At 41.2% G+C, this 17,696-nt stretch overlaps 2 protein-coding genes across 9 annotated transcripts in view; both read left to right on the forward strand.

Moving 5' to 3' along the window:
* Positions 1 to 17,696, forward strand: part of ZMYM2 (zinc finger MYM-type containing 2) — a 196,336-nt gene that overhangs the window by 160,301 nt on the left and 18,339 nt on the right. For all 8 annotated transcript variants that reach the window (XM_074985173.1, XM_074985237.1, XM_074985228.1 and 5 more), the window contains 7 exons: positions 406 to 535; positions 687 to 802; positions 1,684 to 1,855; positions 4,092 to 4,199; positions 7,970 to 8,064; positions 16,243 to 16,411; positions 17,387 to 17,538. In XM_074985173.1, the coding sequence (XP_074841274.1) occupies positions 406 to 535; positions 687 to 802; positions 1,684 to 1,855; positions 4,092 to 4,199; positions 7,970 to 8,064; positions 16,243 to 16,411; positions 17,387 to 17,538 (942 nt within the window). The remainder of the gene's footprint in view (positions 1 to 405; positions 536 to 686; positions 803 to 1,683; positions 1,856 to 4,091; positions 4,200 to 7,969; positions 8,065 to 16,242; positions 16,412 to 17,386; positions 17,539 to 17,696) is intronic.
* On the forward strand, positions 5,510 to 5,920 carry LOC142008177 (histone H3-like). The gene has a single exon (XM_074985245.1). It carries the CDS (start codon positions 5,510 to 5,512, stop codon positions 5,918 to 5,920), a length of 411 nt encoding a protein of 136 aa, XP_074841346.1.

Below are 17,696 nucleotides of genomic sequence, written 5' to 3' on the forward strand. Positions count from 1 at the left end.
TTTAGTTTATGTATAAATGTGTGAGTTAAACATTTTGAGGTGTTTGTATTAATTGTGGATGTCAGCCACAAGTCACCTTGATTAAAAACTTCTGAGCACATCCATAGAAAATTGCTTTTAGGCACACTGATTCTATGCTCAATTTTAGAATAAAAAAGCAACTAAAAGCCTTTCCGTTTTTAAGGAGTATGCTGCCAACTACTGTTTATTTTTAAATGTTTTATAATTTTGTAATATCTATTTGTAAGTCTTAAAAAACTTCTAACTAAAGAGCAGCCACCAGTCTTGCTTTGCATTTGCTTTCTCTTCCAATATTTATATATGCTAGAGCACAAATATTCATTGGTATGTGAAATCAAAAAATGTAACACAACAATAATGATGCAGTTGTTTGCTTGTTTGTAGGGTTCAGCACCACCCCCTTCTCCAACACCTAACAAAGAGATGAAGAACAAGGCAATTCTTTGCAAACCTTTGACAATGACAAAAGCCACATACTGTAAACCTCACATGCAGACAAAATGTTGTCAGACAGGTAAATACTTTTGAATATTATTAGAAGTGCCGGTTCCTTCATTTCACCTCTCATGTATTTGGGTTATGTTGGCTTGGAATATGCTATAGAAAGTTTAACTTTTCCAAGCTGCTTTTGTAAGTGTCTATCAATATTTGGCTTATTTTTATAGAAGATGATTGGAAGAAAGAATATGTCCCAGTGCCTGTTCCTGTACCTGTTTATGTTCCGGTGCCTATGCATATGTACAGTCAAAATGTTCCTGTTCCAGCCATGGTTCCTGTTCCAGTAAGTCATGCCTTATTTTAAAGATAAATGTAGCTAAGAAAATAATTTGTGGTGTTTGTTTATTTTTTTTCACCTTACATTCGTTAGCACCATATTACTTGAATGGAGCTTCAGAACTTTTTTATTTAGGTAAAGCAGTGCTTTGCCAGTGACATTTCATATTCCTCCCCATTCTTCAGTATGCAACCTGCATACTTGCATATATGCAAGCTCTTCGAGTGCTGTTCTGCTCCAGCAACTGTTTGGAGTGGTGCATCTCTGCTGCATGATTGAGAAGTGAAAAATTGCCTGAAGGATGGCAAAGTAAGACTTGTAGGAGGGAGTAGAAGCAAAGAGGGATTGACGGGTTTGCAGTGAAAATCAGGATAAGGCGTGGATTACAAATTTTCTAGCAAGTTAAGCTTCTTAATAGTTATCGTTCCATTTTAAAAGTGATGTGCCCAAGTGATAATGTTTGCAACACTTCCTTGACTAGAAATGTAAATGAATTTTCCACATTTTACGGATGGGGAACTTAAGGATACCAAAAGAGGGTAGTGTCTTATCCAAGGCCACAAACACTAGACAGATGGAGTCAGACCTGGGATTAGGTGCCAGGAATGTCATGGTGCTGTTCCTTACTCTCACCACTAAATTGTACTACTTCTTGTGGCATTTCTGTTCCCTCCTTTTTCCCTTTGTGATCATCTCTATTCATTGTTTTTCAACTGTCTTAGTCAACGGTTGGGTTTTCTGCTAGACCCAAATGGATGTTATGGTTCTGTGGCCTGGCCTCTTAATTCTTTTGAATGATAGATGTAAAGCTTCTGCCTCTAACTCTACATTGTAATCCTTTGTTAACAATTAAATTTTCAAAGGGTTATTCATTCCTGTCTGGTTAGGTGCCAGTTCCAGTTTTTCTCCCCACCACTCTGGACAGCAATGAGAAGATCCTTGAAGCAATAGAAGAGTTAAGGGGTAAAGTTCCTTCAAATGCTCTGGAGGCTGAGCTACTGAATATAGCTGAGATGTTGCCTCAAGATGATGGAAAAACAGAGACTACAGATCTGAACAGTATGTATTATTGCTGTGGCCTTTAAATCCACAGTTTTTTGCCTCTGTCTGGATGCAGTGCTGTACTATTACAGTAGTGTAGTAAAGTAAAGTAACATGGTGATACACACATCTTGTAGAACTGGAAAGGACCTTGACTGGCCATCAGATCCAGTCCCCTACACTCACAACAGGACCTATCATCATCATCAATTGCTATTTGTGATGCAAAATTGCTATTTGTGAACTCCAAATTTAATTGGAAATATTACCTATTCAAACAAATTTCTGGAATATTTCACTGTATTTGAGAGGAAGGGAACTTTTAGAAGTCTGTTCTATGGTTTGGCTGGCAGCCGTGTAAAAGCTGGACTCTTCCTCCTCAGCTGCTGCTAAAGCCAGGAGACAGACATGTTGTCACCCTGGATTTTCTCACTCTGCAGGGCTCCTTCCTTTACATCTCTAGTTTGACTGCTGCTTCGTTCTATAGCTACCAACACAGGAAAGTGGCTTCTGCAACTGCTCCAGCAACCATTCATCTGTCAGCCGAAGGAGGCTAAACAAAGAACAAACTAACTGTTGTTCTTGCAGTAGCACTTTTCTAGCAGGCACCTTCAGTTATTTTTTTTATTAGCTTAGGGAAAGGGTGTAAATTTTTAACGGTGACAGTAATTAGCCATTGGAACAATATACCATGGTTTGTGATGGATTTTAAATTTATAAATCAAGATTATTAATGAAGATGGCATGTTCTTCTAAAACGCACCCCAATAATTATTTGGGGGAAGTTCTGTGGCTTTTCCTATACATGGTGTCAGACTAGATGGTCAAAATAGTTTTCTGGCCTTAGAAGCTACAAACCTTCAAGAGCAGATTCTCTCCCTGAAGCAGAGTAAAGAAGCAATTGCTGCAGTTTCTGGGGCCATGACAGTGAAACTGCTTTCCCACTCTCTTCTTGTCCCCCTTTGCAGCTCACCTGAAGGCAGAGAGAGACTCTGTGAGGCATCCTCATTTTCCTGCCATACACACTTTTTTCTCCCCATGTATCATCATATATTTATGTGCCTTCTAAATTTTACAGGAAAACTGCAATTTCGCCTTCAAACAATAACCTAAGGAGGTCTCCAGAAGCTTTTTTGGCTTCAACTGTTTCCTCAAAGTATCCAGAGTTGATATGGACAAAAGTTTTAAGCCTTGAATAATAAAGGAGGTTTATAAGGCTGCAGAACTAGTCAGGGCCACCATCTGAACTAGAAAGTAGAAGGTTTCACTGGAAAAATTTTGCAAGGTTGCCACCTTAAGTTCCCTTTGCATTTTCAGTAGATGCTGTTGGCAGAACATACGCAAACAGAGCTCTTTGACTGTAGAGCACTTGTATGCTTTGCCTTGGACTGTGGAGAGCTTCTCTGTGCTCAGAGCTCTATTTCTGACAGAAATTTGAGCAGAGTTCAAAGACTGCTGTTTTCCTTTTCTGGTTTATCATCTTGGTTTTGGTTTTCTTTTTCTGTTTGGATAAGGTCTGCTATAAAGAAGCCTAGATTTGTACTGTTGCAGGCAAAGCCACAGAAAGAGAAATTATATTTCTGTTTTGTGCTAAGTAGCTTTCTGTGGCTGGTTGAGACAGCCTAGATCAGTGTTTCTTAAACTTCTTGAGACTGTGGAACACCAAACATTAATATTTTTTATGCAGGGGCACCTGTGAAAATTTTCTTCTTAAAAAAAAAAAAAATTGTCATACCAAAACAAAAGGAAAAAATAGCATCATATACAGCAAAACCAAAATGAAGTAATTTAATTGGGTATAATAACAATGAGGAAGTAACAGTATCTGGCTTTCATAACAGAAAATAATATGCCATCAGCGTACGATATCAAAATCTTTGAATTATTTTTTCTAAATGCTCACAGCACACCTGCAGGGTGCACACTGAACACCAGCGTCCTGCGGAACATAGTTTAAGGAACACTGGCCTACATTACCCAATTCTGTGCTTTCCCAAACCTTCACTTCAGCAAGAGATTCTTCATAATTAAACAGAGCAGAGTAAGCTAACAGGTATCTTTCTAGATGGAAAGAAACCACACTAGAGAAGCAGAATAGAGAGCTCTAGAAGTAGAAGACCTGGGCTGGTGATTTGCCATCATCCTGCCTGGCAGTGAGTATGTGAGGAGGAGTTTAGTTGCTGCACTGTCTTGACGCAGCCACAAAATGAAAATTAACTGTTAAACAATATTGTTTTCTTTTATTTAATTACAGGTGTAATAATTGAGACAGACCTGCTAACGTCTAATACAGAGATGCAGACAAGCTTGCCTGATATTCCATATGAACCAGACCTTGATATTGAAATTGACTTTCCAAGAGGTATTTATGCTATTCTTTCAACTCATATATATTGAATGAAATAGTCTTTTTGAGCTGTCTTTGTAGGTTGTTTTTTTTGGTTTGTGATCTGTACTATTATAACATAAGAACACCCGTACTTGTTCATCTAGCCTCGTATCCTGTCTCTGAGAGAAGCCAATGTCAGGTATTTGAGAGGGAATATGGGGAAACATGGTAATTTTAAGTGATTCATCCTCTGTCACCCAGTCCCAGCTTCTGCCAGTTGGAAAAGTAGTGGCACTAGGAGCATGGGGTTGCTTTCCTGGCCATCTTGAGTAATTCTCTCTCTTTTGGTAGCCACTCAGTAACAAGTAAGATGTCTTCATATCACTCTCCATTTACTGAATACCAGTGAAAATGAGGTACGATCAGAGACTAAAACAGGAAAAGAACAAGTGTTACTTCTTCTTGGTGATCACTTGATAACAAGTAGGACCTCTATGTCACCTTCCTACTTGTGAGTCTGTTGATGGCTGATCAGCCCAATTCTTGAGCTGCAGATCTCATTACAGAAGGGGCAGGTGCTGGTAGTTCTTGGAAGGCTGTGGGGTAGTTTTTGCTGCTCTTTTCTTCTTTTTCACATCTGCTCGTCTGCACTGTGGCAGGATCTCTCTAACTCTGCCACCCTCTCACGGATTACCACTCTGGACGGTCCTGGGCAAGGTTCTCTCAAGTGTTGGCACCAATGCTGCATTTTTTCTTGTGTGCCTTCAGCACAACCTTGTATCACTTCCTGTGGGTCCCCAGTGCTCTTCTGTCCTTACTTCAACTCTGAAAACAGTCTATTTTGGGGGACGCTCATTGGACATCCAAACCACATGACCAGTCCAATGAAGTTGTTGGTGAATGACAATGGCTTCAATGTTGCTCTTGTTCAACTCTTCCAGGGTGCTAGTGTTTGTGTACTTGGATCTGTCGTCTGTGAACTTGGTTGTGTTAATCTTTTGGCTTTTACAGTATCCCCTGCAGTGAGATCCACAGATTAATTATGCTTTGTGTAAAGAAGTACTTCATTGTTAGTTTTTAAACCTTCTGTCTATTAATTTTATTGGCTCTTTTATTATGTGAAGGGGGGGGAAATAAAACTCCTTTATTCACTTCCTCCACACTGTTAGCATATGTATAGACCTCTGTCATCATCTTCAAGTGATGATCCCTATTGTATTCCATTAACAGTTAAGCACTAGGTTCCTGGAGCCAGAGGATTTTTTTTTTTTTTTTTTAAAGTAAATAGTATCTGTTGTTCCACATTCTTGTCTCTAGCCAAGGAGTAGTGTCTTACTGTGAAGATGGCGCGTACTAAGCAGACGGCTTGTAAGTCTGCTGGTGGGAAAGCGTCCCGTATGCAGCTCGCTACCAAAGCTGCCCGAAAAAGTGCTCCTGCTACTGGTGCGGTGAAGAAGCCTCATCACTATCACCCTGCCACTGTAGCCCTGTGGGAAATTTGCCACTACCAGAAGTCTACAGAGTTGCTGATCCGTAAGCTGCCCTTCCAGCACCTGGTGCAGGAGATCACCCAGGATTTCAAGATGGATTTGCACTTCCAGAGTTTGGCTGTCATGGCCCTCCAGGAGGCGAGCGAGGCCTACCTCGTAGCTCTCTTCGAGGGCACCAACCTGTGCGCTATCCCTACCAAGCACGTCACTATCGTGCCTAAGGATATCCAGCTGGCTCACTGCATCCGCGGGGAGAGGGCTTAGGTCACTCCCTAACTCCCAACAACCACTCATGTGCCCTGGGACCATCTTGTGATTTTTGCCTGATGTGGTAGGGCAGTACCAACCATATCTTCAGCTCCTTCCCACTGATGCATGGTCCAAGTAGGAGTTCTTTCTTTCTTGTTGACATGCAGATTTCACAGAAAAACTGTTTTTATTCTTGTTCCTAGGATTTTACTGTTTTTTTAGTAATTTATTCTGATTAAGGACTTTGAGAGGTAGCTTTGGCCAATTGGTGGACTTTGTGAATGAGATGCTGCAGCGAGACTGCCTCCTTTCACATTGTTTTAGAGGTGAGAAAGTTGGAACCGTGCTTCAGGCAGCAGTTGATTCTGCAGACATATCCTTGTATACACTGGCACCAAGAATTGGCACAAGGAGGAAATACTGGTTATGCTTCTTGGGCTTCCTTAGGGAATTACAGAGTACAGTTGAGGACTTTGCTTTCAATGGAGTATAGCTGTTCAGTCAGAAGAGACTTGAATTTTAGTAACCTTCAAAATGGCCATTAGCGTGGCTATTTCGAAGATTTGTGCCAGTGTAGACACAGCCAGTGTGTTCATCTGTGTGTCTGGTAAATCACAGAATATTAGAACTGGAAGCAACCTTGAGAAGTCATCAAGCCCAGTTCCTTGCACTCCTGGCAGGACCAGGCACCATCCAGACCAGGCCTTACTAGTGTTTGTCTAACTGGTTCTTAATACTTTCCAATGATGGAGATTCCACAGTATCTTTAGGTAATTTATTCCAGTGGTTAACCTCCTTGACAGTTGGGATATTTTTCTTAATGTCCAACCTAAGACTTCCTCCTGCAGTTTAAGCCCACAGTTTCTTGTCCCGTTATTAGAGGTTAAGGAGTATATTTTTTCTCCCTCCTCCTTGCAACCTTTTAGGTATTTGAAAGCTGTTATCATGTTTCCCTCTCATTCTTTTTCATACTAAACAAACCCAGTTCTTTAATTCTCATTGGTTATATTTTCTAGTCCCTTTAATTATTTTTGTTGCTGTATTGTGGACCTTCTCCAGTTTATCTACATATTTCCTGAAATGCGGTGCCTGGAACTGGACACTGTACTCCAGTTGAGGTCTACTCAGCTTAGAGTAAAGCAAAAGAATTACTTCTCATGTCTTGCTTACAACACACCTGTGAATACATCTCAGAATCGTGTTAGCTTGTTTTGTAATAGTATCATACCCTTGTCTCATACTTAGTTTGGAGTCTACTATGGCCACGAGATCCCTTTCTGCTGTACACTTTCCTCAATAAGTCATTTCCCATTTGTGAAACAGATTGCTCCTTCCTAAGCAGAGTGCTCTGCATTTGTTCTTATTTAATTTAATATTATTTACCTAGGAGCATCTCTGCAGTTTATTCAGATAGTTTTGAATTACAGTCCTACCCTCCAAAACACTTGCAACCACTCCTATCTTGGTGTCACCTCCCAAACTTTATAACCATATTCTGTATGCTGTTATCTAAATTGTTGATGAAGCTGTTGAACAGAACTGGTCCCCAAACTGATCCCTGCAGATCCCCACTTGTTATGCCCTCCAGCAAGACCACAAACCATTGTTAACTACTCTCTGTTTTTCACTATAATCTCAATCATTTTGCCTTGTACTAAAGTTAAATTTGCAGGTTTATGATTTCCAGGATTATCTATAGAACCTTTTTAAAACTTCAGCATTAAATTAGCTATTTTTCAGTTATCTGATGTAGAGATTTAAGTAATAGGTTGCACATCACAGTTAGTAGAATTACACATAGTCTTAGTGATGTAACAGACCATTTGAAATTTTTCTTCCTCATGTATTTGCTTTTGAAATAGGTATTTTATATAAAATACCAAAAGAATGAATTGCCTCTCCAGAAATCCTATATCTGTTACTGCACCAACTGCTAGCAGTCCATTGTCATCTTTGTGCTCTACTAGACTCCTTTATAATATGTAGGTTTATGCAATTCACACTTTGAACCATGTAATCTTTCAAAAATGTGTTACGAAACTTAAGTTTCTAATATATTTACAGCCGCTGAAGAGCTTGATACAGAAAATGAATTTTTGCTGCCTCCCGTCTTTGGGGAAGAATATGAGGAACAGCCAAGACCTCGATCCAAAAAGAAGGTATTAAATCACGGTTCACATACAAAAAAAAAAGTATACACAGTAGGTTGTCTACATTTTAGATCACTGTGAGAGGTGATGTTATTGCTAATGTCTAATTTATTTGGAATGAAATAGTATACTTGTTCAAGTAGTAACATTAAGTCAGTGCCATACAATTAATTCACTGTAATACTTACTCAAGATTTATCATCAGACAGAGTGAGGAGAGTGACTTCCATTAATTTCTGGGATTTAATCCCACTTTGCCACTTACTTGCGTAGCCTTGTACAAATAATTTACTTGTGCCTCTTTTAAGTGGAAATACTAAATCAGGGATGGCCAAACTTACTGATCGTGCAAGAAATTCCATTCAGTATAGGGTTTCACTTCGCTCATCCAATAATATAAATGTATTCGCTTATCAAGCTACCACTGTAAGTAAGGACTAAAAATATTTTTCATTTGCTCAGAATTTTCCCAGACTTTGTTTCTATTCTGAAATTTTCCAGGCTTGGTTGAAAATCTGAGCAAAACCAATTCTGTCAATTTTGACTATGAAAGTTGGGGAATATATTTTCCCTCCCTATTTTTTAAACTAAAAAATAAAAATGCTTCTGAATTTAACAGTTCTAAAGACAGTGGTTGAGTTTAGAAAAGCTGAAATTTGGATGGAAAACCCTCCTTGAGAAGTACTTTGGAATGGTTTGGTGAAAATCGATTTTGGTAGGCAGTTGAGATTTGTCAAAAATTGACCTTTGCAGGGCACAGTATATTTTGCACAGATTTTTTTTTTCTAAACTTGAAAAGTGCAGAATTCAGGCTGCTCTGACCATGTGTACATGAGAGACAAATTTAATGAATGTCCCTGTCAGTGTACCTGTCAAGTAATCTCTTGGCAGCCACTCAGGAGAGACTCAAAGGCCGCCAAGCTGACTAGCAGAATACTCATAGTTCTGACAGCTGGTAGCATGTGTTTCTACTGGAGGTGAAGAAAATTAAAGGAACATTGGTCCCTGTATCCTGTAAGTCAGGTGGGGCCATTGAGATAGATTGTGTGCTGCCTTTTTAAGAAGGTGCAGTGTTTGGGATGCTCTTCACTTGCTGTTTCTCTCTATACAGCAATTTCTAGCCTCCTTTGAGTAGTATCCCTGTACCTGCGCCACTCTAGGTATGCTTGCATCCTGGCCCTGCTGATCAGAAATAGCAGTGTGCATTTGGCCCATACATGAACTTCCTTCTTAATCTGACCTACCCCAACGTCTGCCACAAGGCTAAACATCACTCACAGGTGAACTCCTCTTAGTTCCTTCTCAGCTAACTTTGGCTAGAAATGGAGCTATCAGGAGTCCCTTCTTCAGATCATTATCTCTTTCTTAGCATTTCAGTAGTTAATGCTTTTCTCTTAATTACAGAGCTTTCTTTAGTTTCTCTTTCTTAACATCTAAGAAGTATGGGTCAAAGAAAACTGTGGACCCCTTATGTAAGGCTACAGAAAAGAGCTGTGAGGCCTGAGCTAGCCAGAGAAGATCACCAACACATTTTGGTGTCATCAGTCCATAACTGGCAGGTACCATTGATGCACCTAAAAACCTGGTGGGCATAGGCACCAAAGCAACAGTACTACCATACAGAGGCAAGGAGAGAAACTGAGCCGCTTCTAAGAAGACACTGCAAGTGTGATCAATAGCGAGCCATCCAGTGATTGGCCAGAGGGTGGTATCCCATACAGTGTTCCAGTCAGCACTTAATGCAGCAGCCAGGTCTATTCTTCAGTGGGGAAAGAATAGACTTAGAATAGAATAGAATATTCTTCTGTTACTCTTCAGTCGGGGTTATGTGGTGAGCATTGTGGGTGTACCTCTCTGTCTTCCCTAAAGAAGTTCAGATTACAGTAAAGCACCTTCCCTTCAAGTGTATCATGAAACCTCAAGGGTTCCATGCCAGGCCCAAGCCTGGATAAAGGAGGAACGTTGGTAAGAAGAGTGACGTTGCACTGAACAAATTCCCCTAACAAGTCACTTAGAGAAGGTGCTGCTGCTGATGATACTGGCGGAGAGACTGAGATCGCAAGTAGAAGAACGTCTAGCAGACAAGCAAACGAGATTCAGGAAAGATAAAAGTACCATACAGCAGATATTGGCACTAAGATTGAGAGTGGGAAAGATTGACAGAAGAACAAGAACATCTACAGTTGCTTCATTGATTTTCAGAAGGCATTTGACAGTATGGATCAGAAAGGCTGGGTCTACACTAGAGAGTTTTGTCTGCAGAAGGGGCCTTCTGTAGACATAACTCAGGGAGTGTCTACACACTTAAAACAGTCTGTTGGTAGATTCTTGACAGAACCCTGCATTTGACTCAACAGTATTATGCCTCAAAAATTTGAGGCATAACAACCCATCGACAGAGTACTGTCGACAGAGAGGGATTCCGGGTGGCGGGCAGCCCTCTTTGCAGAGCTGCCATTCTGCTTTCTGGCACCAGAGGTCAGTGCAGTCTGGCAGTTCTCTGTCGACAGAGCAAGTTGTGTGTAGATACAATCTCTTGACAGATTCTGTTGAGATTTCCTTGTCAACAGTAACTTCTGTCAACAGATGCTTCTAGTGTAGATATAGCCAAAGTGAAGTAACTTGGGCAGTGTTGGAGTCATATGGAGTGGATAGCAGACTGAAACGGTTGTTGACGGATATCAATGACAGTGCGGTGGCAGTGGTGAGAACATGTGGGGAGTTGGGAAGTTGGTTTATAATGAGTAGAGATACAAGACCAGGAGATCCGATTTCACTGAGTATCTTCATCATGCACCTAGAGAGAGTGACGGGCAAGATCAAGGAAGAGGGAAAAGGGATATCGGTGCATGGGATGAAAATCAGCAACCTAGGTTTGCAGATGATATAGTTATCATTGAAGAAGATGAAGAGAAGCTAGCGGGAACTGTACAGATGCTAAATGAAGAAGGGAAACGCTATGGTCTGATTATGAGCATCAATAAAATAAAAACAATGTTATTTGAAGATAAGGAAATAGGAAGGAAGACCAGTGTAGATGGGATCAAATTAGAGAACGTAGAGAAGTTCACATATCTAGGGAGCAACATAATGTATGATCTAGACTGTAAGAAGGAAATAGCGACTAGCATAGTGAAAGCAAGAGCGAGTTTAAAGGCGCTGGATAAGATCTGGAAGAGCAAAGCGATTAGCTTAGGAACGAAGCTGAGCATCTTGAAAATGTGTGTATTCAACAGCTTGTTGTATGGATGTGAGACATGGGTGTTAACAAAAGATTCAAAGATGAGGATATTGGCATTTGAGAGGAGTTGTTAAAGAAAGATCCTGAGAACTGGGTAGATTCAGAAGGTCACCGATGAGGGATTATATAGGAAGATACAGCCAAAAGAGAGCCTACTGCAGGTTATACAATGGAAGTTACAGCTATTCGGATGTAGCTGCAGAATGAATGACGAATGAAGAATCAAGACCCTGATATTTGGCATAATGGACGGTTTGAATAGGAGAGGCAGATCCCACAGAGAATGGGTAGATGATATAGTAGATTGGTTCAGAGGTAGCCTACAGAAACTAAGCCTATCTGCACTGGACAGGGAAGTATGGAATGAAGTAGCGAGGGAGGTGTTAGACATCAACAGACACTGAGCCCATGGTTGATGATGGTGATGATGACACCTTCAAAGGCATCGTATTGCTTGCTGAGAAGACTGACACATCCCTCTAAACACCCGAAGTCTCCAGGGCTTCTCTCCAGCCATTTAGTTTGCAACCTTAGGCATATATCCCACGCTCTACATTTTCCAACTCAATGCTGTTATGAGCCTCAAAGGAAAAATCCAGATTGTCCAAACATAAACTGCTAGGCCCCCAGTCTTCATTTTCACTATCATCTACCTCAAAATGTCATTTTTGACCGCTTGGTCAAAGCGCTTCCTAAAACACCAACTGCAGCTGATCAACCCATCACACCCATGTGGGTACCGCCTCGCTCCATTCTGTAATTGGGAATAAATATCCAGCCAATGGGTAAGCTATCCCCAACACCTTTACCTATTCCTCTTGAGGGATTTGTCTCATGGAAGTTTATTATGACAAGAAGTAGATCACCTCCTGCTTCTGTGAGCCATAGAACCTGTACTTCTATATCCAGGGGGCAAAGGTTTCTGCTTGTTATTTCCTGAGACCCAAAAAGATGAGAGGTGGGAGACTGGCTCTTACAGCACTGCACAAATTTGTCAGAGCTCAAAAACTCAGAATGGTTACAGTAGGAGTGGGGTTATCCCACCTTTGGAACAGGGGCATTGGTTTACAGCTCTTGACATGCAGCATGCTTGTTTCCATATATTGAGTCTACCTTGCTGCAGCTGATTACTCAGATTTAGATCATGTCTATCATAGAGCGCTTACAGCGGCACAGATGTACCAGTGCAGTTGCACCACTATGAGAGATCCTGTATTCCTACCCTGTGCTCTCCCATCAGCATAATAAACAATACCCCTAAGCAACATAAGTTATAACAACAAACATGCTAATGTAGACATAGCCTTACCCTGGGTCAGGACCATTAACAATACAGCATATGCCTCTTTGATGTCTCATTTGCTTTGAGAGTATTCTCCAGGGTTGTCTCTATAGCAGCAGCTCACCTATGCTCTTTGGGGGTTGTGGTCCACCCCTGCCAGGACAATTGTCTCCTCAGAGCCTGCTCCTTCAGTGAGGCCCACCAGCCTGTTTTATATGACTGAGTCTCCAGTTCAGTGTCTAAAAATCAACATTCATCCCCTAAGCTCTACTTAGAGTTCATTGGAGCCAGTCTTGACTCATTACAGCCTAGGGTGCTCTGCCAAAGTACAAGTTCTACACCCTGGTCATGTTCTTAGAGGCCGTATAAATCAGTCTTAGAATATCAGCTTGACTCTGCCTCTGCCTTTTGGGGCATAGAGTGGCAGACACAGCCATGGTATCTCATGTCAGACTTCCCATGATATGACTCCAGATGTGGTTCAGCTTGGGGGAAGATGAAGGACCCAGGAAATGTCCTACATGGTGATCCTTTTCTCATAAATTTTGTCATTGTTACTCACTAACAACACATCCCTCATAGAATGAGGCACACATCACCACAGTCTTATGAGACAGTGCAAGTGGTTGTCCATGTAGATGTCTCTTCACATTGACCTCCTAAAGCTTACAGTGGTCAGGAAGACCTGCACTCTTTCTCTTCCGCTAATCAAAGGAGCACAAAGAAGTCTTGTTAGACAGTACAGTGGGTATGTTACAAAATTACATACCTCAACAGGGAGACACTAGATCACCCTCCCTTTTCATGGAAGCACTACATATATGGAATTGCTGCATTTTCCCCAGCATCACGCTATCAGCAGCCTGCCTTCCAGGAGTACAAAAGTCCTTTACCCTAACTCAGGCCTGAGCTCCCGTGGCTCACCCTGCCTTTTCCCAACACTGCTTGGTCAAAGGTACCATCCTCCTTCCCCCTGCGAAATGCCAACAGGCATACAGCTTCCTTGCCCTCCAGAGCTGGAGCGAGAATGAGTTCCTCCTGTGCTGGTGCCCTTCTCATAGGGCCCAACTGGGTCCTGATTGGCTCCCAGCCTTCTTCCCAGGATTGATTTACCCCCTTATTGTGCTAGTATGAGACAGCTGTCCTGTTACGCACCCTTATGCAATTTGGGGAGTAGGGGGAGACAGTATTACTCTTAGATCACACCCCAAGTTAATCCCCAAGGGTATCTCAGCTTTTCACATAAATTACCTGATTCACTTCCTGAGCAGTTGCCCTAAACCTGACTGTGATAACAGGGAACCATTGTTAGTCACTGCATTGGAGGAGTAATCTCCTTTTCTTCAATAAGTGCCCCTAGGGATGCTCCATGGTGGATGATTCCCAAGGCTAGTTGTCCCACTCAAGTCTGTTATGGATGACAATACGGCAGAGCTGAAGACTGCATCAGAATCACGTTCCCCAATAGCTGCATAGTGCTCTGTGAAGTTAAGTGCAGATGCCCAGCTTGCTGCACTACAGATTTCCATAGCAGTGTTTTGATACTGTTTGAGACCCATGTGGAGAGTGGGCTGGTACTGCTGCACCTTCAGACCTCTGCAACAGAAAGTAAAAGCTTAGGAGACTTCCTGAAGATCTTTGTCCTGCCCAGGTATAAATTCAGGCTCTCCTAATGTTTAGCTTTGCTGAATAAGTTCTTTCAGGTGTGGTCCCTAACAGTACTCCACAGCCCACCCAACTCCACTGTATTTTATAGTTCTCATCAGTAGAGAAAGAATGGTGCAGGGTTTGTCCATCTGTGTCAGTTATCCATGAGGCAGAGCTGGGTGGGAGGGGGGTGTAGGTGGGCACATCAGTTAAAGAATATTTGTTACTGTTGAGTGATTTTGTCTTTTTTGACTAGCCTCATATATGGCACGCTCTGGTGATTAGTAAGTCAGATAGACACTGTTGTTGACACCGTTCTTTGAGTCTACCCTACTGATACACTGTCACATGTTTTAATTCCTGTCCTGGAGATTTTAGTATGGTACCTTAGAATTATTCCATTCCTTTCAATATAGGGAGACCATCTGTCCTGTATTAGGGGAGACGGTCCCGTATTTGGGATGCCAAAAAGGTGTCCCTACTTATTTTTTAAAAGGGAGTCGTTGTCCAGTATTTGGCCCTCCACCTGCTGACCTTTTCCGCCAGCAGCTGTGCAGGGGCAGCTGCTGGTAGGAGTCACTTCCCTGAGCCTTGGGGAAGCAGAGAGAACGTGGGCAGCTGTCATGTTTCTGATGCTCCTGGGGCTCGGGGAGTGCCAGCAGCTGTGACTTCCCCATGGCTCCTGGGGAGGGCTGGTGGCTGCCACTTCCTTCCCAGCCCTGGGACTTGGTGGAGCCAGGTGGAGTCACCCCTCATTCCCACCTTCTCCGTATCTCCCTGTCCAGTATTTGGGACAGGGAGATATGGTCGCCCTATTTGAATATCAAAAAGCTATAAAATGGGATAATGGGGGAAGTGAAAAGAAAGTGCATTATGAGCATTAAAACCACTTTTTGGAGGGAGAGATTTGGAAGAAAATGTCAAAATGTTACTAAAATATCACTAGACGTGGGGAGGGGGGATTACAAGTATACCAACTGTCACCAGTCTACAAAAGGAAAATCCCAAGATTTCTAACTATATAAGATTTGGCTTCCTTTTCTCTAACACCACAGTTTTAATAAAGATGCGCTATTTTATTTGAAAATCCTGCTTTTAGTGTGCAAAATGAAATATACACTGAAAGAGTGTATATTATTAATAAATATTTGTAAACAAATATCTTTATGTGTATGGTACTAATACATCCTGGTCATGAAAGTGTTGCCTTCCATTGTTTATGCTCATCATAACTTTCTTGTATTTCACTCATCTTAGGCATTGAAAATAATTTAGTCAGATTTTTGTTTGTGCATAGTCTCTTTCCAGTCCATTTCTCTTTGTGATGCACAGGCACCAGGACGTGTAGTGTTTGGATTACAAGAACTAGCAAACTAGTACTCTAGCAAACTGTTTCATAGCATTTTTTTTAAAATGATGAAGAAAAAATTATTAATGCTAGCATTTCTAAAACCTTTATAGGTTGCTTACTAATTTTAAATATGTAGCCTGCACAAGCTGGAATTATTGTTTCATTATTCAGTATATTTTCAGATGTGGTCAGGTCCAGCCTCCCTGTTCTTGGTTGCAGTTTACAAAATGAGTGATGGACACAAAGCTTATAGTTGCACCTCTAACTTCCTGATTTGCATACATGCACAATGAGGACTTGAAAATTAATCTTGTAATCTTACCCTGTGAACGGCGGTGCCAGAAGTGTGGGTTTTTTGTTGTTAGACATTAACGCATCAGCTTATTTCATTTTTTAAACAAATTCCATTTAACTTCATCTATCTTATATACCACTTTGTTAGGTGTCTTAGAAGTACCTGAGTCTGTACAGGTAAAACTATTCTTAATATAGGGCTAAGATCCATCTACTGACTCTAGGTGGATGAAACAGATATTGCTACTTTCGTTTTATAATTCAAAATCTAGCTGGCAATTTAATATTGTTTGCTTAGTTTTTAGGGTAATGTTACTGACTATTAGATCAGTTTAATGAACAGTAATATTCACAGACTTATTTCAATGGCAGGGAGTGAAGAGAAAAGCAGTGTCAGAATACCAGTCTCATGATGATAGCTCTGAGAATTCAGAGTGTAGTTTTCCTTTCAAATATGCATATGGTGTAAATGCGTGGAAACACTGGGTAAAAACTAGGAGCCTGGATGAAGATCTTCCGGTATTAGAGGAACTGAAATCAAGTAAGTATTTCCCACATATTTTAAGTAATTTTAATATTTTATAAAAACAAATATTTTAATGAACTTTTCACCTTTTAACTAATTCTTAAGACAAAACACACCTTTTAACTAATTCTTAAGACAAAACATAACCTGTTTTCAAGTTTGAATGAAATCCTGATTACAACAGGATTATTTATTGCTGAAAATGGATGTTAAATTCCTTTTCCAAGTCCCCACAAGTGAACTTTTTTCCTGAAGATGCTACCTGCACTAGATGCCAAGTCCTGGGTCTTGGGCTCCTGGTGTGAAACAGGATGGACCGCTCTAGCTCTCAGTATTTATTGTGGCTCCTTACTTTTCTAGCAGCCCTCTGGTTCTCCTTATTGCTCAACGAGCCCCAGGATCCATGCCACTTTTGGCTCTCCTAAACTGCACAGTATGGGCATCCTAGTTCTTCACACTTTAAGAGACCTTAGGCTGGGGATGGAGTTGGCAGTGCACAGATTCTAAGTTCTACCTGAATGTGGGGCTCTGCTTCAGTGGACTTGGCAGCTATGGACTGCATCTGCTCTTTCTGCAAGGCACCTCTGGGATCAATATTGACTTAAATCTCCTCTTTCACTAGTTTTTAATGTGCCTTATCACAGCTGTTTGCACTTTTGGATCTCCAGAAATGCAGCTACTCTTCCTGAAACCTCCTTTACCCACTCCCTATATTTTAATACCTTGAGCTATTGTCTGCCTCCATTTTTTTCTCAGCTGTGCAAGATAGTCAATTCTCTGTGGTGGGTAATATTTTCTCATCACTGAGCAATGCAGTGTAGTCAGTGTAGCCTTGAATGTGGTGGCTTTGTTGTGTAATATAGATCAAATACACCGGGTACAGCGCTAGAACTCATTAGTTTGTGCAGAGAACATGTAAACCATCTGCCTACAATAAAAAGTAATGCTAATATTCCTTAATGTTCTATTTGTTTTATCTCTATTTGACAGCAAAGTCTGTGAAATTAAAGGAAGATCTCTTATCACATACTGTAGCTGAGCTGGACCATGGGTTGGCACGTTTTGTCAATGAAGTTCGAAGACCAAATGGAGAGAGCTATACACCTGACAGCATCTATTATCTGTGTCTTGGGATTCAGGAGGTTAGTAATCTAGAAGAGGCAGTAGACAACAGAACTAATGATTTGACTCTGACATGCTTAAGAAATTGTGGATTTATTGGTTAGCTGACTAGGAGGCATTATGAACATAGGATCTTTGTTAGACTGGAGTGCACAGATGATATAAACTACATAGTGGA

This window comes from Carettochelys insculpta, chromosome 1, assembly GCF_033958435.1.
Source record: "Carettochelys insculpta isolate YL-2023 chromosome 1, ASM3395843v1, whole genome shotgun sequence".
Taxonomy (NCBI): Eukaryota; Metazoa; Chordata; order Testudines; family Carettochelyidae; genus Carettochelys; species Carettochelys insculpta.

Bases quoted from the DNA above. Each gene is read 5' to 3' on its own strand.
- LOC142008177 (XM_074985245.1), top strand. From the start codon at position 5,510: ATGGCGCGTACTAAGCAGACGGCTTGTAAGTCTGCTGGTGGGAAAGCG.